The sequence below is a fragment of the Mus caroli genome, unplaced genomic scaffold, assembly GCF_978045245.1.
Source record: "Mus caroli unplaced genomic scaffold, Mus_caroli_1 scaffold_1, whole genome shotgun sequence".
NCBI lineage: Eukaryota > Metazoa > Chordata > Mammalia > Rodentia > Muridae > Mus > Mus caroli.
This window is the reverse complement of record NW_028227256.1, coordinates 50,232,381-50,256,294: the sequence shown is the minus strand read 5'-3', so window position 1 is coordinate 50,256,294 and position 23,914 is coordinate 50,232,381. Positions and strand designations below refer to the sequence as shown.

General features: G+C 40.2%; 1 protein-coding gene across 2 annotated transcripts in view; it reads left to right on the top strand.

Moving 5' to 3' along the window:
• The window catches only part of LOC110288425 (dynein axonemal heavy chain 7-like), a 356,931-nt gene that overhangs the window by 301,399 nt on the left and 31,618 nt on the right, over window positions 1–23,914 (top strand). For both annotated transcript variants that reach the window (XM_085837237.1, XM_085837233.1), the window contains 6 exons: window positions 9,120–9,296; window positions 12,656–12,817; window positions 13,674–13,874; window positions 18,440–18,601; window positions 21,057–21,242; window positions 23,048–23,185. In XM_085837237.1, the coding sequence (XP_085693363.1) occupies window positions 9,120–9,296; window positions 12,656–12,817; window positions 13,674–13,874; window positions 18,440–18,601; window positions 21,057–21,242; window positions 23,048–23,185 (1,026 nt within the window). The remainder of the gene's footprint in view (window positions 1–9,119; window positions 9,297–12,655; window positions 12,818–13,673; window positions 13,875–18,439; window positions 18,602–21,056; window positions 21,243–23,047; window positions 23,186–23,914) is intronic.

The following is a 23,914-nucleotide window of genomic DNA, read 5'->3' as shown; positions in this document are numbered from 1 at the left end:
ATGACCTGCACCTGACTTCCTCATTACCTCTGACTTAGCCACATCCCAGCTGCCTGCACTGGGTGGACGCCATGCCTTGTCAGCTCGCCTGAGGTGTCGTCACTTGCTGTGAACCAATGGACTGCTGATACGTGACTGGGATGTTTGGGAGGAGTCAGTAGGGTATTTAAGGCATGCCCTAGGGTTTTTCGGCAGATTCCCGTTCCTGCATTGCAAGGCTAAGTGTTCCTGAATAAACATGCTTGAAGAAGGACAATGTGGTGTTGCATCTTTCCTGCTGGTCGGGGTGAATGCGACAAGATATAAAGGCATAGAGTAATCTATATAAGTGACAAATTGCTCTTCAATAGCTTTTTCCACTTGTTGTAAGGCCAGCAATCCTTCTGAGGTTAAAGATCTAGGGGAGGTTGGATCAGAACTCCCTTTAAGACTATCAAACATAGGTTTCAACTCCCTTGTAGTACGCTTTAAACAGGGGTGAAGCCAATTAATATCACCTAACAATTTTTGAAAATCATTCAAAGTCCTTAAGTTGTCTCTGCGAATAACTATCTTCTAGGGAAAAAACAGCTTGATTAATAAGTCTAAAACCCAAATAATTATAAGGATCCTGAGTTTGTATCTTTTCAGGAGCTATCTGTAATCCTTATCAGTTAAAGCTTTATGTAAACCTCCATAGCACAAAAGCAAATCCTGAGGGTCTTTTCCAGGCAACCCAGGACAATTTCTTAACTGTCCAAAAACAGTCTTCTTAAAGGAACAGTATTTTTTGATTATAAGTTGCATAAGCAATTGTAAGCTTGAGAATTAATAGCATCTGAGGGATGAACAATTTTAAGCATTGTAAGCTCTGAGATATAATATTGACTATTAATATACAACTTAAAGTTTGATTGTTCAACATTTTAAAACACCATCTACAGCACACAATTTAATTATCTGTGCTGAAGCAGGAGAAAACTCAAAAGAATAAGTGTGTTATCCAATTCACATATACTTTTCTCCCATAGAAGGGCTGTTTTTTAAACCCAGTAACTCAGATGCATGCATACATGAATTTATAGAAGGTACAGAAGCATGCATAAAAACAATTTTTTACTTATCTTTGGGATAGTGATTATCAATTTTATTTAATATGGTGGTATGCAATAGATCAAACATCAATATTCTGTAATAACCAAATTAAGGGCTGTTTGGAACAAGGAACAGATACTTAGTCAGGTTCTTAAGACACAATTTTTGTTATAATTTTTCTAAAATATATGAATATATCTTACAATTCTTTATTAGCACTACAGTGCCCTAATAGGATACTAAAACTTTACTTTGAGGTGAAGAAGAATGATTTTACAACAATATTTTCTCTTGCCAAACCTTTGTTGTGGGCACATAAATAAAACGAGCAGGTAATATTTAGTTACCATTGATTATAATTGATAACAATTGATCACAGAAGTTTCCTATGCTTTCTGTGAAACCTTTTGTTTCTCACCAGTAATTTTGAATCTCACTAGATAGCACCTAACAAAGGTTTAAGTTGCTTTAAGGCCTCAAGGTGAGGTCTTAGCCAATTAACATCTCCTGGAAGCTTTTTAAAATAAAAATTTGAAGCAAATCAATTTTCCTTCTTAGATTTTCTGTACCACAATTTTCTAATATATAACTAAAAACCTTAAGTATTAAAAGATATTGCCTCACAAAGGAACTCACACAATATGTATTCACTGATAAGTGGATATTAGCCCAAAACTTAGGATACCCAAGATATAAGATACAATTTGCTAAACGCATGAAACTCAAGAAGAATGAAGACCAAAATGTGGACACTGTGCCCCTTCTTAGAATTAGGAACAAAACACCCATGGAAGGAGTTACAGAGACAACGTTTGGAGCTGTGATGAAAGGATGGACCATCTAGAGACTGCCGTATCCAGGGATCCATCCCATAATCAGCTTCTAAACGCTGACACCATTGCATACACTAGCAAGATTTTGCTGAAAGGACCCAAATATAACTGTCTCTTGTGAGACGATGCCAGGGCCTAGCAAACACAGGAGTGGATGCTCACAGTCAGCTATTGGATATATCACAGGGCTCCCAATGGAGAAGCTAGAGAAAGTACCCAAGGAGCTAAAGGGATCTGCAACTCTATAGTTGGAACAACATGATGAACTAACCAGTACCCTGGAGCTCTTGTCTCTAGCTGCATATGTATCGAAAGATGGCCTAGTCGGCCATCACTGGAAAGAGAGGCCCATTGGACTTGCAAACTTTATATGCTCCAATATAGGGGAATGCCAGGGCCAAAAGAATGGGAATGGGTGGGTAGGGAAGTGGGGGGCACTATGGGGGACTTTTGGGATAGCATTGGAAATGTAATTGAGGAAAATATGTAATAAAAAATATTTAAAATTAAAAAAAAATACTAAAAATACTGTGCTAAAAAAAAAATATATTGCCTCTGAATCTTATCTGGAGTTACAGCTACTCCCCAGAACTTAAAAGCTCATTGTGTGAGAGCAAGGATTTAAAGTTAACTTCCCCTTAAAAGCATTAGTAACTAAAATACTTTTCACTTAGGAAACAATATACATATACATATAAGCAAACTCTGTACACTATAAATTTATGTAAAGTAAGCAAGTCAAATCTCAATGTCCTGATAAATTCCACAGCCTGATTGACCTTTTATAAACTTTGAACTTAAACTTTATTTAGAACAACATCTGGCTAGGTCTGCAACGAGGCTCTTTTAAGCTAAAAGGAAGGGAGGGAGAGGTGAGGTTCCAAGAACTTCCTTAGTCATGGTTTATGAAACAAAAGAAGTGCCACACAAGCCTCGATGAGACTGCAACCCCTCAGAACTCAGCATCAATCCAAAAGCAAACATTTCTCAATCTGAGCACTGTGCCAGAGTCCTGGACCAAAGATTATCCCTATTTTGAAGTATCTTTAAAGACCTGTTTTCCTGGGTTCGTTCATGCCACATGTTGTTTAGAATACTCCAACCCTGAGTTTCCAATTTTAAGCTAACTTTCTGTTATAAGCAAAAGGCTGCCTGCCCCTTTAAGAGCTGTGTTTGCAATTGGCTCCCAGCAGGGCTTTTCCAACTGTACTTGACTCCCAGCCACAGTGCAGTGTAACTTATCAGTTTCTGCTGTGCAAATTGAGACTGCCTTTTAAACAAGTTAAACTAAATCAAAGGATGGACAGCCAGCAGATAAAGTTTTAACCATTTTTTTTCAACATGAAACACAGAACAACAATCATTCAAACAACAAAACAAAAGCAAGCATAAATAGACAGACATATGGACAAATGGTGCACCAAGGACAGACAATAGACAGAGAGGGAATAGAACTTGATGTCTCAAAGGGACCCAGATATCCTAACCAGAACAAAGAATATCTCCATAGGAGCCAGAGAGGAAGCAGGACGTCTCCCAATTTCCTTCTGTCCCCAGGAGAGCTCTGAGATAGCTTATTTTCATTTTCCCTCTTTTTTGCTAAAGGATCCCAAACAGGGGATAATTGCTTTTCTGAAACTTTATCTCTCTCTCTCTCTCTCTCTCTCTCTCTCTCTCTCTCTCTCTCTCTCTCTCTCTCCTCTCTCTTCTCTCTCTCTCTTTCTCTCTCTTTCTCTCTCTCTCTCTCTCTCTCTCTCTCTCTCTCTCTCTCTCTCTCTCTCTCTCTCTCTCTCTCTCATGTTCAAATTCTAATTCTTTATCTCCTTCTTCTGGGAATTCTGCCAGAGAAGGGAGAGGGGGCACAGTGGTAGCTTCTGATAGTTACTCCCCAATAAGAAAAGATGGTTGCAGGGACCGCATTAGGACCCTCATTAGCTAGTTTATCATTTAAATCTCTGGCTACCTTTCGCCATTTTTTTTTTACAGTGTATCTCTGTCCCATCAATGATAAACTAGGGGCATGCTTGATCTATGTAAATAAAAAAGTTTATCAAATCTTTCTTTTTAACTCTAACCCCTCTTTCCCTGAGAGATATCTTTAAGCCTTTAATGAAGGCTGCCTCTTTCGAAAGTTTAGTTCCCATTTCTCAGTGGAGATCAATTACTTACCAAGGACAACTTTCTCCCATGAGCCGTGAGAGCGTTTCTCAACTGCTTATTTTTTCTTAGTTGTGACGAACTTCTCTGAGGGAGTTAAACGCCATAATCTCCACCTAAGGTAAAAGGTCCGTACCTCGGCTGCCACTTGTCCTGACCAGCAGGACCCAGTTATTTGTGGGTATGAGGGGAACCGCAAACCTGCAAGAGAAACAGGCGGGGAAAAAAGAGAGAGACCAAGGAGGATTCCTGTCAAGGTCTGAGTTTATTAGGCTGAAAAGCCAGGTTATAAGCACACAGTGAGGGGAAATAGGGAGGGGCTGAGGGGGAATTAACAAAGAACAAAGAAGTAGGCATCTGGGGAAATGAAGGCTGAATTCTGACTGCAGGCAAGAGGCATCTTGAGTCTTATCTCAGGAATGTAGATTCCTCCTTAACAGCCCGGGGTGTCAAGCTGGGCTCAGCACATAACTCAGGTCCTTAGAAGTCTTGGGAGTCAGGAAGAGATAAGGAAGAGGGGACTATAATTCAAACTTTTAGGGTCTTAGGTGCCAGGAAGGGATAGGGAGGAGGAGGTGACCGGCTCCTAACACAAGGCCGTTTGGCTTCTTAGGGTGGGAAACTGCGAAAGGCTTACATTCTTACAGTATGGTCTCCAACACATATTTCAATTCACAATAGTAGCAAAGTTACAGTTATAATGTAGCAACAAAATAATGTTATGGTTTGGGGTCACCACAACATGAGAAACTGTATTAAACGGTCCCAGCACTAGGAAGGTTGAGAACCACTGAGTCAGAAATTGGAGTTTGCCAAGCTTTCCAATGCTATAGTTTAGAGAAATTGGAAAGATTCTTGCTAAGTCACCAGTAGGAAAATGACATGGGCTCATAGTTTCCCTTAAAATGTAATAGTTATAGTATCTTATTGATGGAAGAAACATGCGGAGTGTAAAGTACTAAGGTATGCAGAGTCATTTGTAAAATAAAGAGCTTCTGGCCACAGTTCTATCATTCTGAACTGTAAACAAAGTGCAAATCCATCATCTCTCAATAAGAAACTTGTCAGATGCACGTTAATAAGTGTCTCTGAGCTCAAATAAATGTTGTGGGAATTTTCACTGATTAGAAAAGCATGCATAGAAAAAAACACGAGCTTTTCTCCTGCCTTTGAGAAGATGGCTGCCATAATGAGTCTGAAATCTTTGCTACTGACAGATCTCATTTTACAAAGCTGGAATGATCAGATTGCTAGCACAGACAGGTCTATCAGTCTATCATCTGGTGAGCCTGATTTCTGGCACAGTCTGCCTTTACCTTGGGAGTTCTAGTCTCCTGTTGGGAAGCAAGCAAATTTTTGCTCTTTTATAGTCTGAAAAATGAGATTGTGGAATCTATCTCCTTTTCTCTTCAGGAGAGATGCTCATATTCCTAACTGGACCGTCCAGTGCTAACAGACAGCCATGTTTACCTGTGCAGGAAAACCAGCAGGTCCCTCTTTCAAAAACTGGGCCATTCCTATCACAAACTAGCTTTTAGGAAACTTCAAGTCTCTGAATCTGTCATTTTGTTTGCAAGACTATAATTTTGTGATGAGGTTAAAGCTAACTTGGGGAGGAAAGGTGCTGTTGAATAAGTGTTGTGTTTTGCTGTTGTTTTAATCTGATGAGGGAAGAAAATCCCTTTGCGCAAAGAATGGTAATGAGAAAGACAGTGATGAGGCCTAGGGTAGGAAATTAGGATATTTTTAATATTTCTGCAGTGAGTTTGCCATTTGTGATTATTCAAAGGAGCTGAAGCATGAAGTAATTATCTAGAAATCAACTGAGTGTGTGTACATGTGAGCATGTGTATACATATGAATGTATGTATGTGTTTGTGTGTGTGTGAATTCTTCCTTTGATGGTTGGTTGTTGTCGTTTAGAATTTCTGGAATTAAACTCTATAAAATTTTAATCTTGAGACTTTATATTTGTGCATTCAGTAGATACTAAAAAAAAAAAAGAAAGAAATCTAGTTCTGACAAGCAAGATGACTCAGTGGGTAAAGGTACTTCCTTAAGCCTAGTGACTTGAGTTAGAGCCCCCTGAACCTACAAGGGAAGAGGAGTGTAGTCCAGTGAGCTGACCTTTAACTTCCACTCTCTCTGTAGTCATGTCCACTCACTGCCTTGTAACACACCAAATAAACCAACAAACACACAAATATATAAATAAAAGTCTAACTTAAATCTGGATATTTCTCCATTGGTTCAGCATTCCATAGCCACACACATGTGCAGGAGAATACATGTGCCTGACTTTAAAAAGCATTATGATATGGTGATGGGTTGTTTTTTTTTTTTTGTTGTTACATCTTTTCCTCAATTACATTTCCAATGCTATCCCAAAAGTCCCCCATACCCTCCACCCTACTTCCCTACCCACCCATTCCCATTTTTTTTGGCCCTGGCATTCCCCTGTACTGGGGCATATAAAGTTTGCATGTCCAATGGGCCTCTCTTTCCAGTGATGGCCGACTAGGCCATCTTTTGATACATATGCAACTAGAGTCAAGAGCTCCAGGGTACTGGTTAGTTCATAATGTTGTTCCACCCATAGGGTTGTGGATCCCTTCAGCTCCTTCGGTACTTTCTCCAGCTCCTCCATTGGGGGCCCTGTGATCCATTCACTAGCTGACTGTGAGCATCCACTTCTGTGTTTGCCAGGCCCCGGCATAGTCTCAGAAGAGACAGCTATATCTGGGTCCTTTCAGCAAAATCTTGCTAGTGAATGCAATGGTGTCAGCGTTTGGATGCTGATCATGGGATGGATCTCTGGTGATGGTTTTAATTGCAAATCTTATTCAAATAGATGTTACAGAGAACACATAACTGGTGTTTGGAGGCACTTGTAACTGTTTCCAGAGGATACTATCATTTTTAGATACGAGGCACTTGTAAATTGCTCCTGCAGCTGAAGAATGTTCCTGGCATGTGGAATTGCTACCCTGGGCTGGGGGTGGGGAGTGTGATATATTTGTACAGTCCCATCCTTCTATAATGACAGCCATTCTGCTGATGACTGTGAGGTCCTCACGAGCTCTTCCCATTACTCCTTCCTCTGAGGTAGCCTGTGTTCTGTCCTACAGCTGGCATGTTTGATTCACACCTTCCTTCTATGCTAACTAAGCTCTTAAGGAGATGCCCCCAGCATTCTGTGTGGCAGGACTGATTAGTTCGTGAGAACAAGATAAAGAAACAGAGAGCTACTATTTGTGACTTCAAAATTTGAGCAGAAATATGTGTTTCAGAGCAGGGTTAAAAGTGCGTTTGGTAGTTACTTCTTAGGACATAAGCTGAAGTTAGGTAATTAAATAGATTATATGTATGATGTTAGTCATATGAACATCTGTGCCTGTAACTTGTTATCAAAGGGAATGTGACTTTCAAAAACTGCAAGTGTATGTGAAATAAAAATATGAATCTTTACAGAAGCTGTGTTAATGGAGGCTTTGAAGGAGTCTATTGGCATTTCAGTACTGCAGTGTGTCAGTCTTTGTTCTGCTTGGTGTTCCTATATTCAAAGGAGAAAATTGAATATTTAGCAGAGTAAGTCAAGCAAAACAAATTTAAAAATGCCCTCAGGGGATCTGGTGCTGTATTAGCCCAATGTTGGGACTTGTCAAATTCATTTTCAAGTGTATGCATGCAGTTCTTATAAAGTCAAAGGGGAGACATTGTCCTTGATCCTATGCCCAAGCTTGACATCAAATACAGGATTTATCTCCTTCATTGGTGTGACATAAATCTGAAGAATATTGTGATAAATTTAATCAAGCATAAAATTTGGTTTTACTTACCTAGAAAAACGATTTGGTAGCTTTGTTCTCACCTGTTGAAAAAAAAATCATCTCAAGTGAGCATCACAAACAGATCTCTGCACAAAGATGGAGGAAGATCTGTCAGGAAATGAGTACACTGGTATCTGCTGAACTGTTTGCCTCGTTTTTCCTTCTTCAGATCTAAGCTTTGTAATGATGCCTTTCTTTTCCAATGTTTTATTAAAAGGGAGCCATCAGCACTGACAAAGTGCAAGCAAGAAGATGGAGTGTTTATAGTTGAAGGGAGCGTCTGTAGTTTGTTGAGATAGGAACAAGAGTCATGTCATGCATCCTGTTTAGGTCACACCTGGGTCGAAATTAACTGGCATGACAACCCAGATATGCCAGGTGTAGCTTCTCACTGGAAAACAGGGGATGGAACAGACAAGGCTGACTGTGTCCTTACTATCAACACATATTCACTCCTGCATAGACCCCAAGTCATAGAATTTTCCTTTTTCAAACAGGCTCCAAGAAAATTGTCCTGATGGACAATCTGCCAATTCAGAGTGGCTTGTTTCTTAGTAAATAGCTTGTGATTTGGCTTGTTTCTTAGTAAATAGATTGTGATTTTTTTTTAACAGAGTTCTGCTTCCCCCAAACATTGATGGGAATATAATCAGTGTTGTTTTTTTTTTTTTTGGTTTTTCGAGACAGGGTTTCTCTGTGTAGTCCTGGCTGTCCTGGCACTCACTTTGTAGACCAGGCTGGCCTCGAACTCAGAAATCCGCCTGCCTCTGCCTCCTGAGTGCTGGGATTAAAGGCGTGCGCCACCACGCCCGGCTATAATCAGTGTTTTAAAACCAAAAGATCTCAACCCTACATAAAGAACTACAGACAAATAAGGAATCATAAGAGTGGGAGAAATGGTCTTTGAATTTGGTGTCTCCTACAAGTCACTACTTATTATTGGAATCATCTGTAATTGTTTTCTGAAAGGAATTTATGGACAGAATAACACCCTGGAACTCCCACTGTTTGCACGTAATCTATACAGGGGATCCCAGTTCATTTTATTTTGAGACAGGGTCTTGGGATGCAGTGCAGCCCGACCATGAACTGGTGAGCCGGTAGTGCTGACCGCAGTGCTGAGGTCACATGCATATGCTAGCACACTCACTGACGGTTTTGTTTCAAAACTCCTGGAAGTTGTAACTATTTTGACTATTCTTTCAAATATTCTTGTCCCTTTTAGGTTATTCCGATGCTGCAGGAATTCATAATCAAGAAGTTGGGGCGCTCTTTCATTGAGCCACCCCCCTTTGACTTGGCCAAGGCATTTGGGGACAGTAACTGTTGTGCACCATTGATCTTTGTGCTCTCCCCTGGAGCAGATCCCATGAATGCTCTTCTGAAATTCGCTGATGACCAGGTACTTCACAGCAGATTACATTATCTGACACTGTCACGTTCCTTTATGATAATTAATTTTGCTCTAACTAATGTCTTAAAAGATGAGAGAAAGCTAAAACTTGTCTCTCAGCCACAGGAAGGGCTTGAAATTCTGAAACATGACAGAGTCCCAAGAAAATGATACTCAGTGGCAGCACTTACATTAAAGTGGCTCCTTGCACAACTTGTGAAAGTAAAATTGGGTATCTCTGGTTGTGGTGGCATGTGCCATTAGGATTTGCTGAAGAGGAAGAGGCAGGGGGATCATGAGTTTGAGACCAACCTGTACTAAAATTGGGAGTTGAGGAACATTTCCTCTTTCAACATTTGCAGCATTTACGCCAGTACATGGACTTGGTTGATTTAGTTCAGGCAATAGCTCCAGGGTGAAGCTTCTAGTCACACCCCTCTTCCTAGTCTCTAAAGGACGGCAGCGCTCTTTGACTCTCAGAGCAGCTATACATTATACCCTCACTGCCAGGAGAGTATGCTCAATCGTCTATACTTGTAAGAGAATTTAAAACACATTCAAATTAATTTGCTGTGAGTGTTCTTATGCCACACTGTCTAGAAGAAGAAAGTAATGAACAGGTTTTTGGATGGATGGTTCTGAGTTGATGTTCCTCATTTTGGTATAATCTAAACAATTTCTGGCAGTTTCTAAAACTGACAGGAACATTTGCATGGAGGTTATGACCTAAAATGAACTTTGGTGGATTGAGGTCATGGCCTACAGTAAACTTTGGTGGTAAATGTTATTAATTTTTTTTCTCTTTGAAATTATACAGAAGACTTTAAAGTAAATGGTTACATCTCCATTTCATACTGAGGGATATTAAAGCAAAAAGAGGATAGCTTCCTGAAAGCTACATGACTTTAAAATTAAAGTAGTTTCTATTGGGTCACTTGGCACTTGAATAGCCTGGATTTTGTATGAGTGCTGACTGTCTGATATAGCATTCTGATTGTTTCAGAAGTGTTGAGATATTGATGTCATGATTAAAGACAGATACTTTAAGTAGCATGACCATTCATTTGTAAGGTCATCCCAATTGGACTGTAGAGGATTGACTTGAGTATTGCAAAATAGAAGCAGGCCACTAGTTGGGGCAGGGATATTGGAAATGAGATAAGAAATGTAGTGGCAGATCTAGAGTGGAGGTAGCTCCAAGTGTCTATTATGCATGGGGCTTATCTCTACAAATCAACATCGCTTCAAAATCCTTTTGATCTTTGTTTCCTCTGTGTGTCTCTTTAATGTTAGGCAATGTTGCCATTCTCCTGCCCTGTATGTCATCCTTCTGCATTGTCTCCAGCTTCTACCTCTACATTTTTTTCCCCACCGAGATGCCTTTTTCCCCCCACAGAGTTACTGACTGTGAAAGTTTGAATATGCTTGGCCCAAGGAATATTTGGAGGTTTGGCCTTGTTGGAGGAGGTGTGGCCTTGTTTGGAGGAGGTGTATCACTGTGAGTGTGGGCTTAAGAACCTCATCCTAGCTGCCTGGAAGCCAGTTTTCTTCTAGCAGCCTTCAGATGAAGATGTAGAACTCTGAGCTCCTCCTGCACCATGACTGCCTAGACGCTGCCTTGCTCCCACCTTGATGATAATAGACTTATTAACCTTTTAACCTGTAAGCCAGGCCCAATTAGATGTCCTTATAAGAGCTGCCTTGGTCGTGGTGTCTGTTCACAGCAGTAAAATCCTAAAACAGTGACTATATGCTGCCGCACATCCTTTTGATCCCAGTCTGCATAGAACCGGTCTCTGGTTGCAGGTGGACAAGGAGTCAGCAAATGAATGACAGACAGAATTAGACGAGAGATTGTGTAGAATCTGAATGTATTTTCACAAAATGTACACCAGTCTTATATAATACAGAAAACAAAGGGGTAGGATGTCATGGCAGGCAAAGTACATTGAAGTTACCTGACACAAAACAAAGGAATGACTTCAAAAGGACTTACAGGAACCAGGTAAATATTTACAGTAAAGATAAAACAGCTCTGCTTAGGGTCAGCTAATGACAGGTAAGGTTTCACACCCTAGTCACAATTTGTGCTACTCCTTTAAGCCTTGTGAAAGCTATCACCAGGGGGTTCTGCTCTAGCAGACCTTCTCATGAATAGTGCAATACCACAAACCCCCTATTTCTTAGGCCTTGATAAATTCTTTTATTAGTGTAACTTGGCTGTTCTTTTAAGTATCTGTGGCGAATCTCCATTTGTCAGAAGAATTCACCAACTTGCTTCTAATATGCAATGTAGCCTGCTATACCTGGCTGTAGAGAAGATCCCTGTCTCAGTGGGATTCCCTAACTCTTACATGGTAAACCCACCTATTAGCTAGGCCATTGTGTATTCCCTTGTTTGGGTGAGACTGGCTACTGTCCTAAGTAATCACTCTGCAGACCAGCCCTGAGCTATTCCAGCTCTGTTCTTTGTAATACCTAATTAGTTCCACTATCTCTACTAGAAGTAAATTTGAATGTTACTGAATAAGTAACATTCTTACTGAATTCGTAATGAATTCCAAGCTCAGCGACTTCAAGCATTTTCTAGGACATTGGAACACTGGTGGAGGCTTACCTATGTCAGAATTCAATCTTAAAAGGCACTTATAATAAAATAATACTAAAAGAGAGCATATGGATCCATACACCAGACTAACACGGGGATAGGGTATGAGTATACGAGTTATGAGAATGCTTGGTTCCAGGAGGTTGAGTTCCCTTGAAACTCCCTGCCTCGTGAGTACTTCCAGGCCTCTCTGCCTGCCAAGCAGACTTCACTGGAGTGTGCGTAGCAATATGCAATGAGCAGTTGAAGGTGGACCAAGACCCATTCTTCCACTGCCTCTGTCACCAGAGGCCTCTTCTAGGAATCTGGGGACAACTATCCCTAAAATGAGGAGATCCAAAAGCTGAGTTGGGGAAACATCCCCACAGCATTTCTGAAGGAAGTTGTTGACTGGCAGTCAGTGGTTAATGCTTTTGTTCTTCTAATTTTATGAGTATCTAAAGTAACTGAAACACTTGCTCAAGGTGACTGGGCAAGTTCATCTTCCAGCTCATGTTTTCCTTCTTAGCTTCATGTTTTCAGGGTTGCTAAATGACAGCTGTGTCCTTTAATCTGCACCTTTATTAGAAAGGCTTCTTAATATTTTTTTTAATTTTCCATATCTTATGTCAACAGCCAAAGAGCCTTCAGAATTTTTCTCTTATCACCGCAATCATTTTTATACTATTTCATCTAAGTTTTGATTAGCACGTGTTTAGGTTATATCTGTTTGGACCAATATATGATGCTAAAATGATATCTTTGTTGTTCTTGTACACAGGGATATGGGGGCTCAAAACTTAGCTCTCTATCTCTGGGCCAAGGCCAAGGGCCTATCGCTATGAAGATGTTAGAGAAAGCTGTCAAGGATGGGACCTGGGTTGTTCTTCAAAACTGTCACCTTGCCACTTCTTGGATGCCAACTCTTGAGAAAGTTTGTGAGGTAAAAATGCAGATATATATTTATTAGTATGTTACCTCCCCAGTCTCATTTTCATATACATCTCACCCAAGTGCTTCATTTTTGTTCTTTCATTTGGCAGGCTTCAGATTAAGGTTGTAGCTGGGTCACTATAAACATGGGTTCATATTAAACACTTTACCTAAAAAACAAAAAACAAAAACCAGGCAGACACACAGTCAGGCCATAGCTGATGCCCCTTCACCCAGAGTAGTGCTTATATTGTATTTCAGAATGTCTGAGTCTCAGAGGAACAGGCCTGAGTAGCTATTCCTAGGCCTTAACATCACAGTGCTAATGGAGGGCTCTATGACCTCTACGGTTCGCTATAGAGGTAGTAGTGATAAATACTGAGGCTTCAGGATATACTAGCTCTTACCCTTTAAAACACCCTACCCTCTTAAACAAATAATTCCAGCTTGGAGTGATATTGATTTGTCTTCACTGGCCGCTTAACTCCCAAATCTGGCTGCAGCAAGACGAGGGCGTTAGTCTTAATCTAGCTGTGGGTCAAGAATTATTTTTGAAATATTTCAGAAACAACAGTGCAGGCATGAACCCATTAAGAAGGCTTTAGTCTTTGAGCCAACACTGAACTACATAGCACTTGTGTAAGCTGTACAATTATGTGAATTAATTTTGTCAGTGGAGTGACAACACTCTGGGCCTTCTCAGTAAAGCGTGGTGACTCAGCAATGAATGTTGGGCTTCTGCTTAAGTTGCAACTATTCCATCTCTGTTTAGAGATGTTTCTTTCCCTTTCCAGACTGTTCCTTACAGACATGGAGATGATTCCTTGAGTCTTACTCACCCTTGTTTATGATTTATTTTCTCGCAGGAGTTAAGTGCAGAATCAACACACCCTGATTTCCGAATCTGGCTGACGAGTTACCCATCTCCAAATTTCCCTGTGTCAGTCCTGCAGAATGGAGTAAAAATGACCAACGAAGCACCAAAAGGATTGCGGGCTAATATCATCCGATCATACCTCATGGACCCGATCTCTGATCCTGAATTCTTTGGCAGCTGCAAAAAGCCTGTTAGTGATGGCTAAGTCCTGTCACCCCAGCCCTGTAAAGCAATTCAAGTGGCCACTAGTGATTAGGGATGTGTGCATAGAGTAAAACTAGAAATTAAATAGGACCCCTGCTCTGCAGCATAGTTGGTTTTGATCACTGATTATCGACTATGCTGAAGTCAACTTTATTAATATTTTATTTTAATTTTACCACCAGCCCCAATCCTGCTCAGCCGAGATATTATGGTGTATCATTAATAATGTAGGCTTCTGTTGAGAGAGTCAGCTGTAAGTCATTCCCAGCACAAATCTGCAAAGCTGGAGAACTTGTTCCAGGATATGAACTGAGCCCTTTGCTATCTGGAAACATCCCTCTAAATTAAAACATAAAAACATTTCCTCCATATAACCATAGTGAGAGCCAAAATGGTTTTCCTCCTCTATTGATGGGACTCATAAGCGTCTTTTCTGGAGTCACCAGGCAAGCAGGGAAAACACCCACTGTTTTCATGATTAGAAATCTGTCTGAGTGTCTGTGACCTAAAATTGTTTCATGGTTTTGCTGCAATTAAAAATTGAAGGGCTCTTTTATATGAAGGGTTATGAACCTTGATAAGTTTTGCCATTCAAAAGCTCATAGTCGTGAGGTCTGAACATTACTTAAGTGCACAACATGAGAAAACACTAAAGTACTTTCATTAAGCAAAAATTTGCACATGTGTGCACACACACACACACACACACACAGAGAGAGAGAGAGAGAGAGAGAGAGAGAGAGAGAGAGAGAGAGAGAGAGAGAGAGAAAAGAAAAGAAAAAAAAAAAGAAATCCTCATACATACATTCAAAACCAAATCAACCTTGACCTGAACTTCCAGTACCTGTGTGTATGGCTGGCTTTTGTATTGATAAGGCTTGGTGAAAGCTGGTGATTCCCAGAGTTAGTCTATCATATGGCATTATCTCTCCATATGGGAGACTGAACAGAGCCCCCTTTGTAAGTGTAACCTACCTTCTCTTTCTTTTAGATTAAAGGGTCTCTCCCATAGTAATAACATTTTAGAGGTAGAGGTGTTTATGAAACAGTTCTAACCCAAGATAAAATCTCATTAAATTCCATAACACTTTACAACTTTACATTTTAACTTTGTATTTGAGATTGATTTTTATACTTACAGGAAAATTGAAAATATAAAAATAGTATAAGGAAGTATAATAGTATAAGAATTCATGTGTATGTGTGTGTGTGTGTGTAACACCAGTCAAAAGCAAACTAGATCTATCATGACCCCTTATCCTTGAATACTTTCAGAAATTTCTAAGCCTTTGACATAGAGACATGATGCTGATAACCTACAAAATTCATACTTGCAAGCCATGTAGTGAAGTTACCCAAAACTCCCAGAATGTTTAAACTTTTGTTTTGGGTCATGTTCACAGGTATTTTGGGGTTCATGGGACCTACAGGTCCCATGTTAGATGTATTTGTGTATGTTTTATAGGGACATTGACTTACCTTGGTATTGTTCTTACTCATTGTAAATGTAACTGTCACTCTCTCATGTGGTTCAGTGTTGTCAGCTACTAGCATCATTTTGTAGTCTGTGTGAGAATTGGTGTAAGGATCAGGGTCATGCTTATTTCTTATGTCTGCTTTACCTTCTTGATGCTGTTTATGCTTCATCCCTGTGGTGCTGGAGTTCAAACCCAGGCCTGGGGAGGCTTGGCAAGGGTTGTGCCTCTGAGCTTGCTTCCAGGAGTCTGCTTTCTTTAACTTGAAGCATTTCCTCAGCCCTTCTTGCCTTACAACACTGTTCTTTCTGAAGAATGTACTTCATGATATTGTTTTAACATGGGATTTTCCTCACTCAGAATCTGTGTGACATTTTCCTAACAGTTGGATTCAGGGGTTTGTGTGTGTGTGTGTGTTGTTTGTTTGTTTGTTTGTTTTTATTCTTAGCCAATTTTTTTGTTTTGTTTTAGTTTTTTGGTTCTTTTTCAAGACAGGGTTTTTCTTTGTAGCCCTGGCTGTTCTGGAACTCACACTGTAGACCAGGCTGGCCTCAAACTCAGAAATTCACCTGCATCTGCCTTCCGAGTGCTGGGATTAAAGGCGTGTGCCACCACACCTACCTGCCAAATTTTTAATTAGGTGATGCTGTGTCTCAGTGGATGAAACTAATTTTGATTATCTAAAGAGACACTGATTAATTTCTTCACAGTTTAATAACTGGTTTTTCTCTTTCACATTGGGGAGGAGGGGTGTTCCATCTTCCATTCATATTTAGTATCTATTGAGCATTCTTGCCTCAATTCTCGCGCTTATTCCCCAGTTGCAGCTCTTGGAACTTTCAACGCTTGGCACTTACTCCTCTAAGCAGTGGCTACTTCCAATCAATATTGGTATGGACATTGGGTTTACTGATTTTCCCCCCAATGGTTTTCAATTCATTGATCAAAAATTTTCATCACGTGCCACAGACTGGGCTTAGTGGGCCCCCCTCAATCCGTGGGAATTAGGGGTTCTGGCAGGTGGGCATGGAGTTGGCGAGAATTGGGTGACAAATGAACACAGACCTCACATTATTCAAATTTAGTCAAAAGATCTCCATTATCCTGTTTTCTGTGTGTATTTCAGCTTTAGGAACTCTATGTTGTTAGCAGCTCTCACTTTCTAATGTAAGATAATCCAGACTCATCATGGAATCTTCATGATTCTGTCACAGAGCCAGACATTTTTCCAAAGAGCTCTGCTTCTTCTGAGTGGTTAATGGTGTTGGAGAACTCAATGGATATTAGATGACTTCCTTGGTACTTAAATATAGACACATCCAGGAATAGTGCTGTACACCTTTAATCCCAGCACTGTGTAGAAGCCCTCAGATCTTTGTGAGTTTGAGGTCAACCTGGTCTGGTCTGTGTATTGAGTTCTACGACAGTCAGGGCTAAATGGAGAGACCCTATGTAAAAACAAAACAATAACAAAAAAATTAAAGAAAGAAAATCTATAGGCATGCAAACATACAAATATATGTACATGTCCTACAGGCCTCTAGGCATGAAGACTATATGCCAGAATTTTCAGTTTCACTGCATCTTCCGCATTCATTCTTGTATGTCTTCACTTCATGTTTGTCTTTTCTTTTACATTAAGACATCTGGATTCCAACAATTAACTATTGACTTGATCAATGATTCAATATATGCAAAATAATTCAGAGTAATACTAGCATGTTTAGTCAATGTCTTTAGTCATTTACCTCTCTTTTAGTCTTTACCTCTTTTGTCAGACCTGTTTCATTCTTTCTCATTTCTTTTTTGGTTGATTTTATATCTCCCTGTTTTCTATTTTCCTTTTCAATTTTATTCTGTGAAGGGACCTTATGTTGTGAGATAAAATTTAGTCTTTTCTGTGATGTTTCTGGGTTTTGTTAAATAATAAAATATCATATAGTTACTTCGAGTTGCAAGAAGAGCTTGAGTCAGAAATTGGTAGATATGGCACAATATGTTAATTCTACTTCGTTGTTATTAAAAATGCAGGCTTTGGATTCTCCACACTCTCACCCAGTGTCCCTGGCTGGCGGGTGGCATTCTATCAGGGGAAGAGAATGAGCTGCCATCCTCCTTCTCATGACCTATGACATAGCACGCAGCTGTTGGTACCATTCACTTCAGAGTGGTTTTGAAACAGGAAGTGGTAGATATTCTTGATTTTAGCTGGGAATATTTTGATCTGGGCATGGGTTTGAGGTGATACATCCCCTCACCCCCTACCCACCCCACTTCTGATCTAGTCTGTTTCAGGCTTTCCAGTGCACCCTTCAGACTGGCTATAACTGGGAGGCTTCCTCGATCCATGATACATGTTTTCTTTACCAGCATCTCTTCCTCCTCTGGATTCCCACTAGGTTGGCTGAGTACCTGGTCTTTCCCTCTGCTCCTTTATCACATCTGAGTTTTGCATTTTCCCACAGTTTCCAGCTGTTATGAGTGTCAACTCTGATGGCCCATTGATCTCTTCCTAGCAAGGATGACTGCCTCCCCATGCCCTTCACCAGGGAGGAGGGGAGCAAGCTGACTTCTAGAATAGCAGTTTCGATGTCTGAAGAAATCATTCTGCAGTCCTACCTCAAGCTCTGCTGTTAGCATTATGTATTCTTGATGTTTGGGACCTGCCAATTTAGGTCATATTATCTCCTTTGAAATTCCTCCAGAGTAGTCTGGGACTATACATAGAGTTCATAATTCTTGTGTTGTGTTGCTTCAGTTAGAATACCCCCCTCTCAAAAAAAAATCCTGTAAAATTTAAATTAGATGGACTTGTTCTGTTTCCTACAAACTTAGTATTTACAGCCATGTGGTCTAATTGGACTTGAGGGTGATTAATCAGATTTTTGCCTGAAACACCTGTGGAAAAACACTTCTGTATTAGGGGGTTGTTGGGGGAGAGGGGATGGGAGCAGAGAAAAGAGCCTCATATCATTTATAAGCAAAGGAATATAACTATACTAATTCAAAAACCTTGCAAGTTTGATGCAATGTTCACAGAAAAATAATGTCATGGGACAATTTCTTCTTATTACAGGAAGAATTCAAGAAATTGCTTTATGGCCTCTGTTTCTTTCATGCTTTGGTACAAGAGAGGCGAAAATTCGGACCCCTGGGGTGGAATATTCCTTACGAATTCAATGAGACAGATCTAAGAATCAGTGTGCAGCAACTCCACATGTTCCTGGACCAGTATGAGGTACCACAGACATCACAGCAAGGGCCTCACCTGTTATGCTCTTTATCACGTTCTAAATGTTGGTGCAGTGAGCAGGGACTTATGAAATAAATAAATTAATGGAATAAATTGCAAGGAAGTTCCTAATAGTCTATTAAGTAGTACTTTATTATAACAGGAAATTATAGCTGCTTTAGGAGCTAGTTAGGATGTCAGTTTGTCTCTTAGGAGCCTGTGTTTTCTCATTTATTTTGGCACATAGCCACCGGTGGAGGTTTAAACAGTAATGATGTTATTTTTATCATGAAAATAGTATAAATCAGCTGGGTTAGGAAGTGGGTGGGGCAGAAGGATTATCAGTTTTCTCTTCTGGAGCATGAATTCATTTTTTGAGAAGTGAAATCTTTAATTTTGAGCCTGGAAAAAAAATATCTAAAACGATTTTAAAAAGACAACTAGATCCTGGAAGGAGGCCCGAGAGCCCAATGTCACCCATGCTCTCTTCACTCTGAGGCTGGTTCTCTCTGGGGCTTGTGTTGCTTGGTTTCTGTTTTGAGATGTGGTCTCTCTCTATAACCCTGGCTGGCCTGGAACTCACAGAAATTCTTCTGCCTCAGAATACTGGAATTGAGGGCATGCATCACCACCCCAATGGGTTTTTTTTTGTTTTGTTTTTTGATTTTTTTTTTCCCATGAGGCACCATTTGATTCCCTACCCAGGCTAGCGTTGAATTTACTCTGTAGGCCAGGCAGGCCTTGAACTTGAGATGTTCCACCTCAACCTCTCGGGTACTTTTCACAGTACTCCTCCCCCTTCTTCCCTCCCTCCCAGCCTTTCCCCTCCCCTCCATTCTACTGGAATCCCCCTTACTCTCCCTCTTTCTCTGTCTTGCCTTCCCACTCTCTCAGGAACATCACACATTGAGCATGATTGCATGTCCTCTTTACTCTTTGCCAACTAGGTACAAACAAGTTTGAAACTTGGAAAAACTGTTCTGTAAATCACAGCAAGTGCCCGGGAGAGAGGGAGCTCTACCTCTTCCCACCCTGGAAAGCAAGTTGTCTAAATTTTGGCAGAATCGTATTCAAATTCAGCTGGATATCTTTAATTAAATCTATCACTGGAATATCAAACTTGCAACTTAGGCTTCTATGTCCATAAAAGCAAACAAGAAACCAATAAAGATGGAAAGTTCAAGTGGCAGAAACATTCAAATGAATCACAAGTGGGATACATTGTTTCCTTGTAGTCAGACCTCCGGAAAGGAAAGGAACTAATAATAAAGACAAAATAGATGCCAGAGGGGAAAGTATCTGAGCTAAGATGATTATAGAGAACCAGTGAGGAATAGTGGTAGTTAACAATTTGAATATCTGGAGGATATATTTTACCTTACAATATAATCTATAACAAGGAGTTAATTAAAATGCATATAAGTATGCAAGTTTGGTTTATCACTTAAAAAATTAAATCCTTTGTATCAACAGGCTAAAGAGAATTCAAAACACAAGATCCTATCAGTAGTTACAGAAAAAAAATTTTTGACACAAGCCCATATTCATTAGTGGTAAAAATACTCTCATTAAAGTAGGTGTCACCATGAAAAGGAATGTTCTCTTAGTCACTGTTTCATTGCTATAGAAAGACACAATGACCAGGGCAATTCTTATATAGGAAAACATTTAATTGGGGGCTTGCTTACAGTTTCAGAGGCTTAGTCCATTTTATCATAATAGAGAGCATGGATGGAGCTGGAACAGAAGCTGAGAGCTACATCCTGATCTGCAGACCAAGACACAGACACACACACACACACACACACACACACACACACACACTTAGAAAACAGCTCTGATAAGTAGGAAGTGTGATGAAATTACACTGTCATGAGACAACAAACGCCTGGAGTCACCAAAAGCCCAAGTGCCTGTAGCATCCTCCCAGCATCTGCTCCCAGCATTGGCTTGAGGTTGTGCTACAACTCTTCTGATTTTAGTGCCCATATTAGAGCCATGGAAAAGTAATCTGGAGTAACTCTAACATTTGAACCTCAGTAGGGAACATGGCAGAGGTGAAATACCTCTGGGAGAGAAAGGACTGAGATGATTTAGATATTAAACAGAGAATAGAGAAGGGAAATCTTGACTTATGTTAGAACAAATGTTGATGAAATATGCACAACTAAGACCCTCAATAGTAGTTTTAAAATGTTACAAATTCAAATTATATGCTTGATCATTAAACAAGTCACAGCAGAATAACAGGAGTTTTGGTCTGAGCATTGGCTGAGAGGAAAGGAAATAAAATAAGAGAAAGATCATAGAGACATCAGCAATAATTAGCAGGAAGGTATATAAAAGGAGGTCATGTAGTTGCCAACTTTGAGGAAGATGTTTAGTTTAGCCGTGGTAGCCAAATGGGGACAGTTTTCCATGCCCTGTGCTACTAGCATCTCACTGCAGTTCTCAATTTTAGGAACTTCCTTACGATGCTCTCCGCTACATGACTGGGGAATGTAATTACGGAGGCCGGGTGACCGACGACTGGGACCGGCGCACACTGCGTAGCATTCTCAACAAATTCTTCTGCACAGAATTAGTTGAAAATCCACAATACAAATTTGACTCTAGTGGCATCTATTTTGTTCCTCCCTCTGGTGATGTAAGTAAAGTCCCCTTTAAGAGCAGAAAAACATGACACTCCTAGGAACTGACAACATGGTTTTTAATGGTGATCTTCCATGCTTTCTAAGCCGTAGATGAATAGACCTTACACAGAGAGTTAGAGAGCAAAGGGAACTAGAGTTTCCTACTCACTGTGATGGGAGATAATTTTCTTGGTGACCTGAGATGTTATCACTGTGAGCTTGGTGTTTGCATAAAAATACCTTGTCACAATTAAAATGAGTATGCACACGATAGAGATGATAAAATGTTAGAAGTAATAAGTAACATTCATATCACAGTTATTTTTAGTTAGTCTTAAGTAATCTCACAGCAGCATCAAATTAACATTGTATCATTCTTTACAAACATTGAGGCAAATCCACTAAGGTTGATGGGTCTGACAAAGGCTGCCAAAGCAGAAGGCAGAGAAGCAGTGTGGCACAAGGCCTGATCTCTTTTGCTTTTCCTTCCAGCCCCACGTACTGCCTTCAGAATAATACACATAGTTGCTTTCAAAGGCTTTCCATTGTGCGCCAGTCATTTCCCATTTGATTTCCAGGCTCTAATAACATGTATTAAGGATGAACATGAGACTGCATGCAGGACAATCATGCAAAATAACTTGATAACCCAAACCCATCACCTAGGGCTGATGCTGGGGTAATGAGACCAATAATGAGTTGATGGGAGATAAAAAACAAACAAACGCCGGGCGTGGTGGCACATGCCTTTAATCCCAGCACTTGGGAGGCAGAGAAACCTTGTCTTGAAAAACCAAAACCAAACAGACAAGTGAAGGGACATGTATGTGACATGACTTACATCATAAAACTATTAGTGTGTGATTATATGGGAATTAGTGAAAACATTTTTTAAGAGTAAGTTCTTTATTAAGATTTATTCCCTGATATAGCTTCCTCATGTGAAGCTAGGCCAGTGCCTAGCAAGTGCAGAAGTGGATGCTCACAGCCATCTATTGTATAGAACACAGGGCCCCCAATGGAGGAGCTAGAGAAAGTACCAAAGGAGCTGAAGGGGTCTGCAACCCTATAGGTAGAACAACAATACGAACTAACCAGTGCCCCCGGAGCTCTTGACTCTAGCTGCATATGTAGCAGAAGATGGCCTAGTCGGCCATCATTGGGAAGAGAGGCCCCTTGGTCTTGCAAACTTTATATGCCCCAGTACAGGGGAACGCCAAGGCCAAGAAGTGGGAGTGGGTGGGTAGGGGGGTAGGGCGGGGGGAGGGTATAGGGGACTTTTGGGATAGCATTTGAAATGTAAATGAAGAAAATATCTAATAAAAATAACTTAAAAAAAAAAGAAAAGAAATGAGCCAAGAATTTCTGAGATACAAGAAACAAAGAGGCACGTGCTTCAGTTCACTACCCGAGATGCAAACATGTGTGGCCCTTTCTGTTTCTTTCCTTTTTGGACTACCTTGCAGCTTTGTTGTATATTAGTATTTCGCTGATTGAATTTTCAAATTACATTTGCCTTGAAATTATAGAACAATATAGAATTTTAAAGATTTGAAGTTTCCAAAGTTTGACTAAAACTAGCTTAAGTCAAATAAACCCGTGTTCATAGTTCCTAACCTATTTCTCATCCAACTTTCCTCTCTAAATTTACCCATGGTTGTTTAATCATTGTCCCTGCTGAAAGGAAGGGAAAACATGCAGTTTTCAGTCTCATAGGCTCATCCACTCTATCATTGAGGAATGAAAATCATTGTATCCAAGCCAAGCTCGACCTCACAGTTGTGTCTAACCTCCTGACTTCTGCCACTCATCTTTGCAGCACAAAAGCTACATCAACTACACAAAGACTCTGCCACTGATCCCAGCACCAGAAATCTTTGGGATGAATGCCAATGCTGACATCACTAAGGACCAGTCGGAGACGCAGCTGCTGTTTGATAACATTCTCCTTACCCAGGTGTGTATTGTGTGAGGCTTGTATGGCTCCTAAGCAGAGCCAGCATAGATGTGTCTGCCCCACCATCCAGCAGAGGCTTCTTCAAAACTTCCAGAGTGAAGAAGCTCACAAAGCAAAAATCCACAAACTCCCTTAATTACAGACTCAGCACAGAGAATGCGGGCATTGGCCATTTTCTTTTCATCGGTCTTGTTTTGGAATGAAGGCATCTCTTTGAGTCTCTTGCTTCTTGGGATTCCTTTTTTTTTTTTTTTTTTTTTTTTTTGCTTTCATGCCTAAGCCTTGCCCCCAAAACAGCATATGTTCTCTTTCTTTCCTTTCTCTTAGGTGGAAACCATCATTTAAAAAAAGATTTATTTTATTTTATTTATTTATTTTATTGTATGAGAGTACACTGTCACTCTTTTTAATTGGATCTCACTACAGATGGTTGTGAGCTACCATGTGGTTGCTGGGAATTAAACTCAGCACCTCTGGAAGAGCAGTCAGTGGTCTTAACTGCTGAGCCATCTCTCTAGCCCGAAACCATCATTTTAAAGATACCTGAGAAGCAATCTGAGGAGGAGGATCTGTGCAGAATTTTACCTGTTTTATTTTCTAGGTTCCTGCTGATTTAACAGCATTTGTTTATTTTACGATTCATCTTTATTTACTGTCCAAGGACATTTTACCTAGTTTGTGTAAAAAGTTCCCTTTTCACTAGATTTTGTAACATTTATGTATATGATA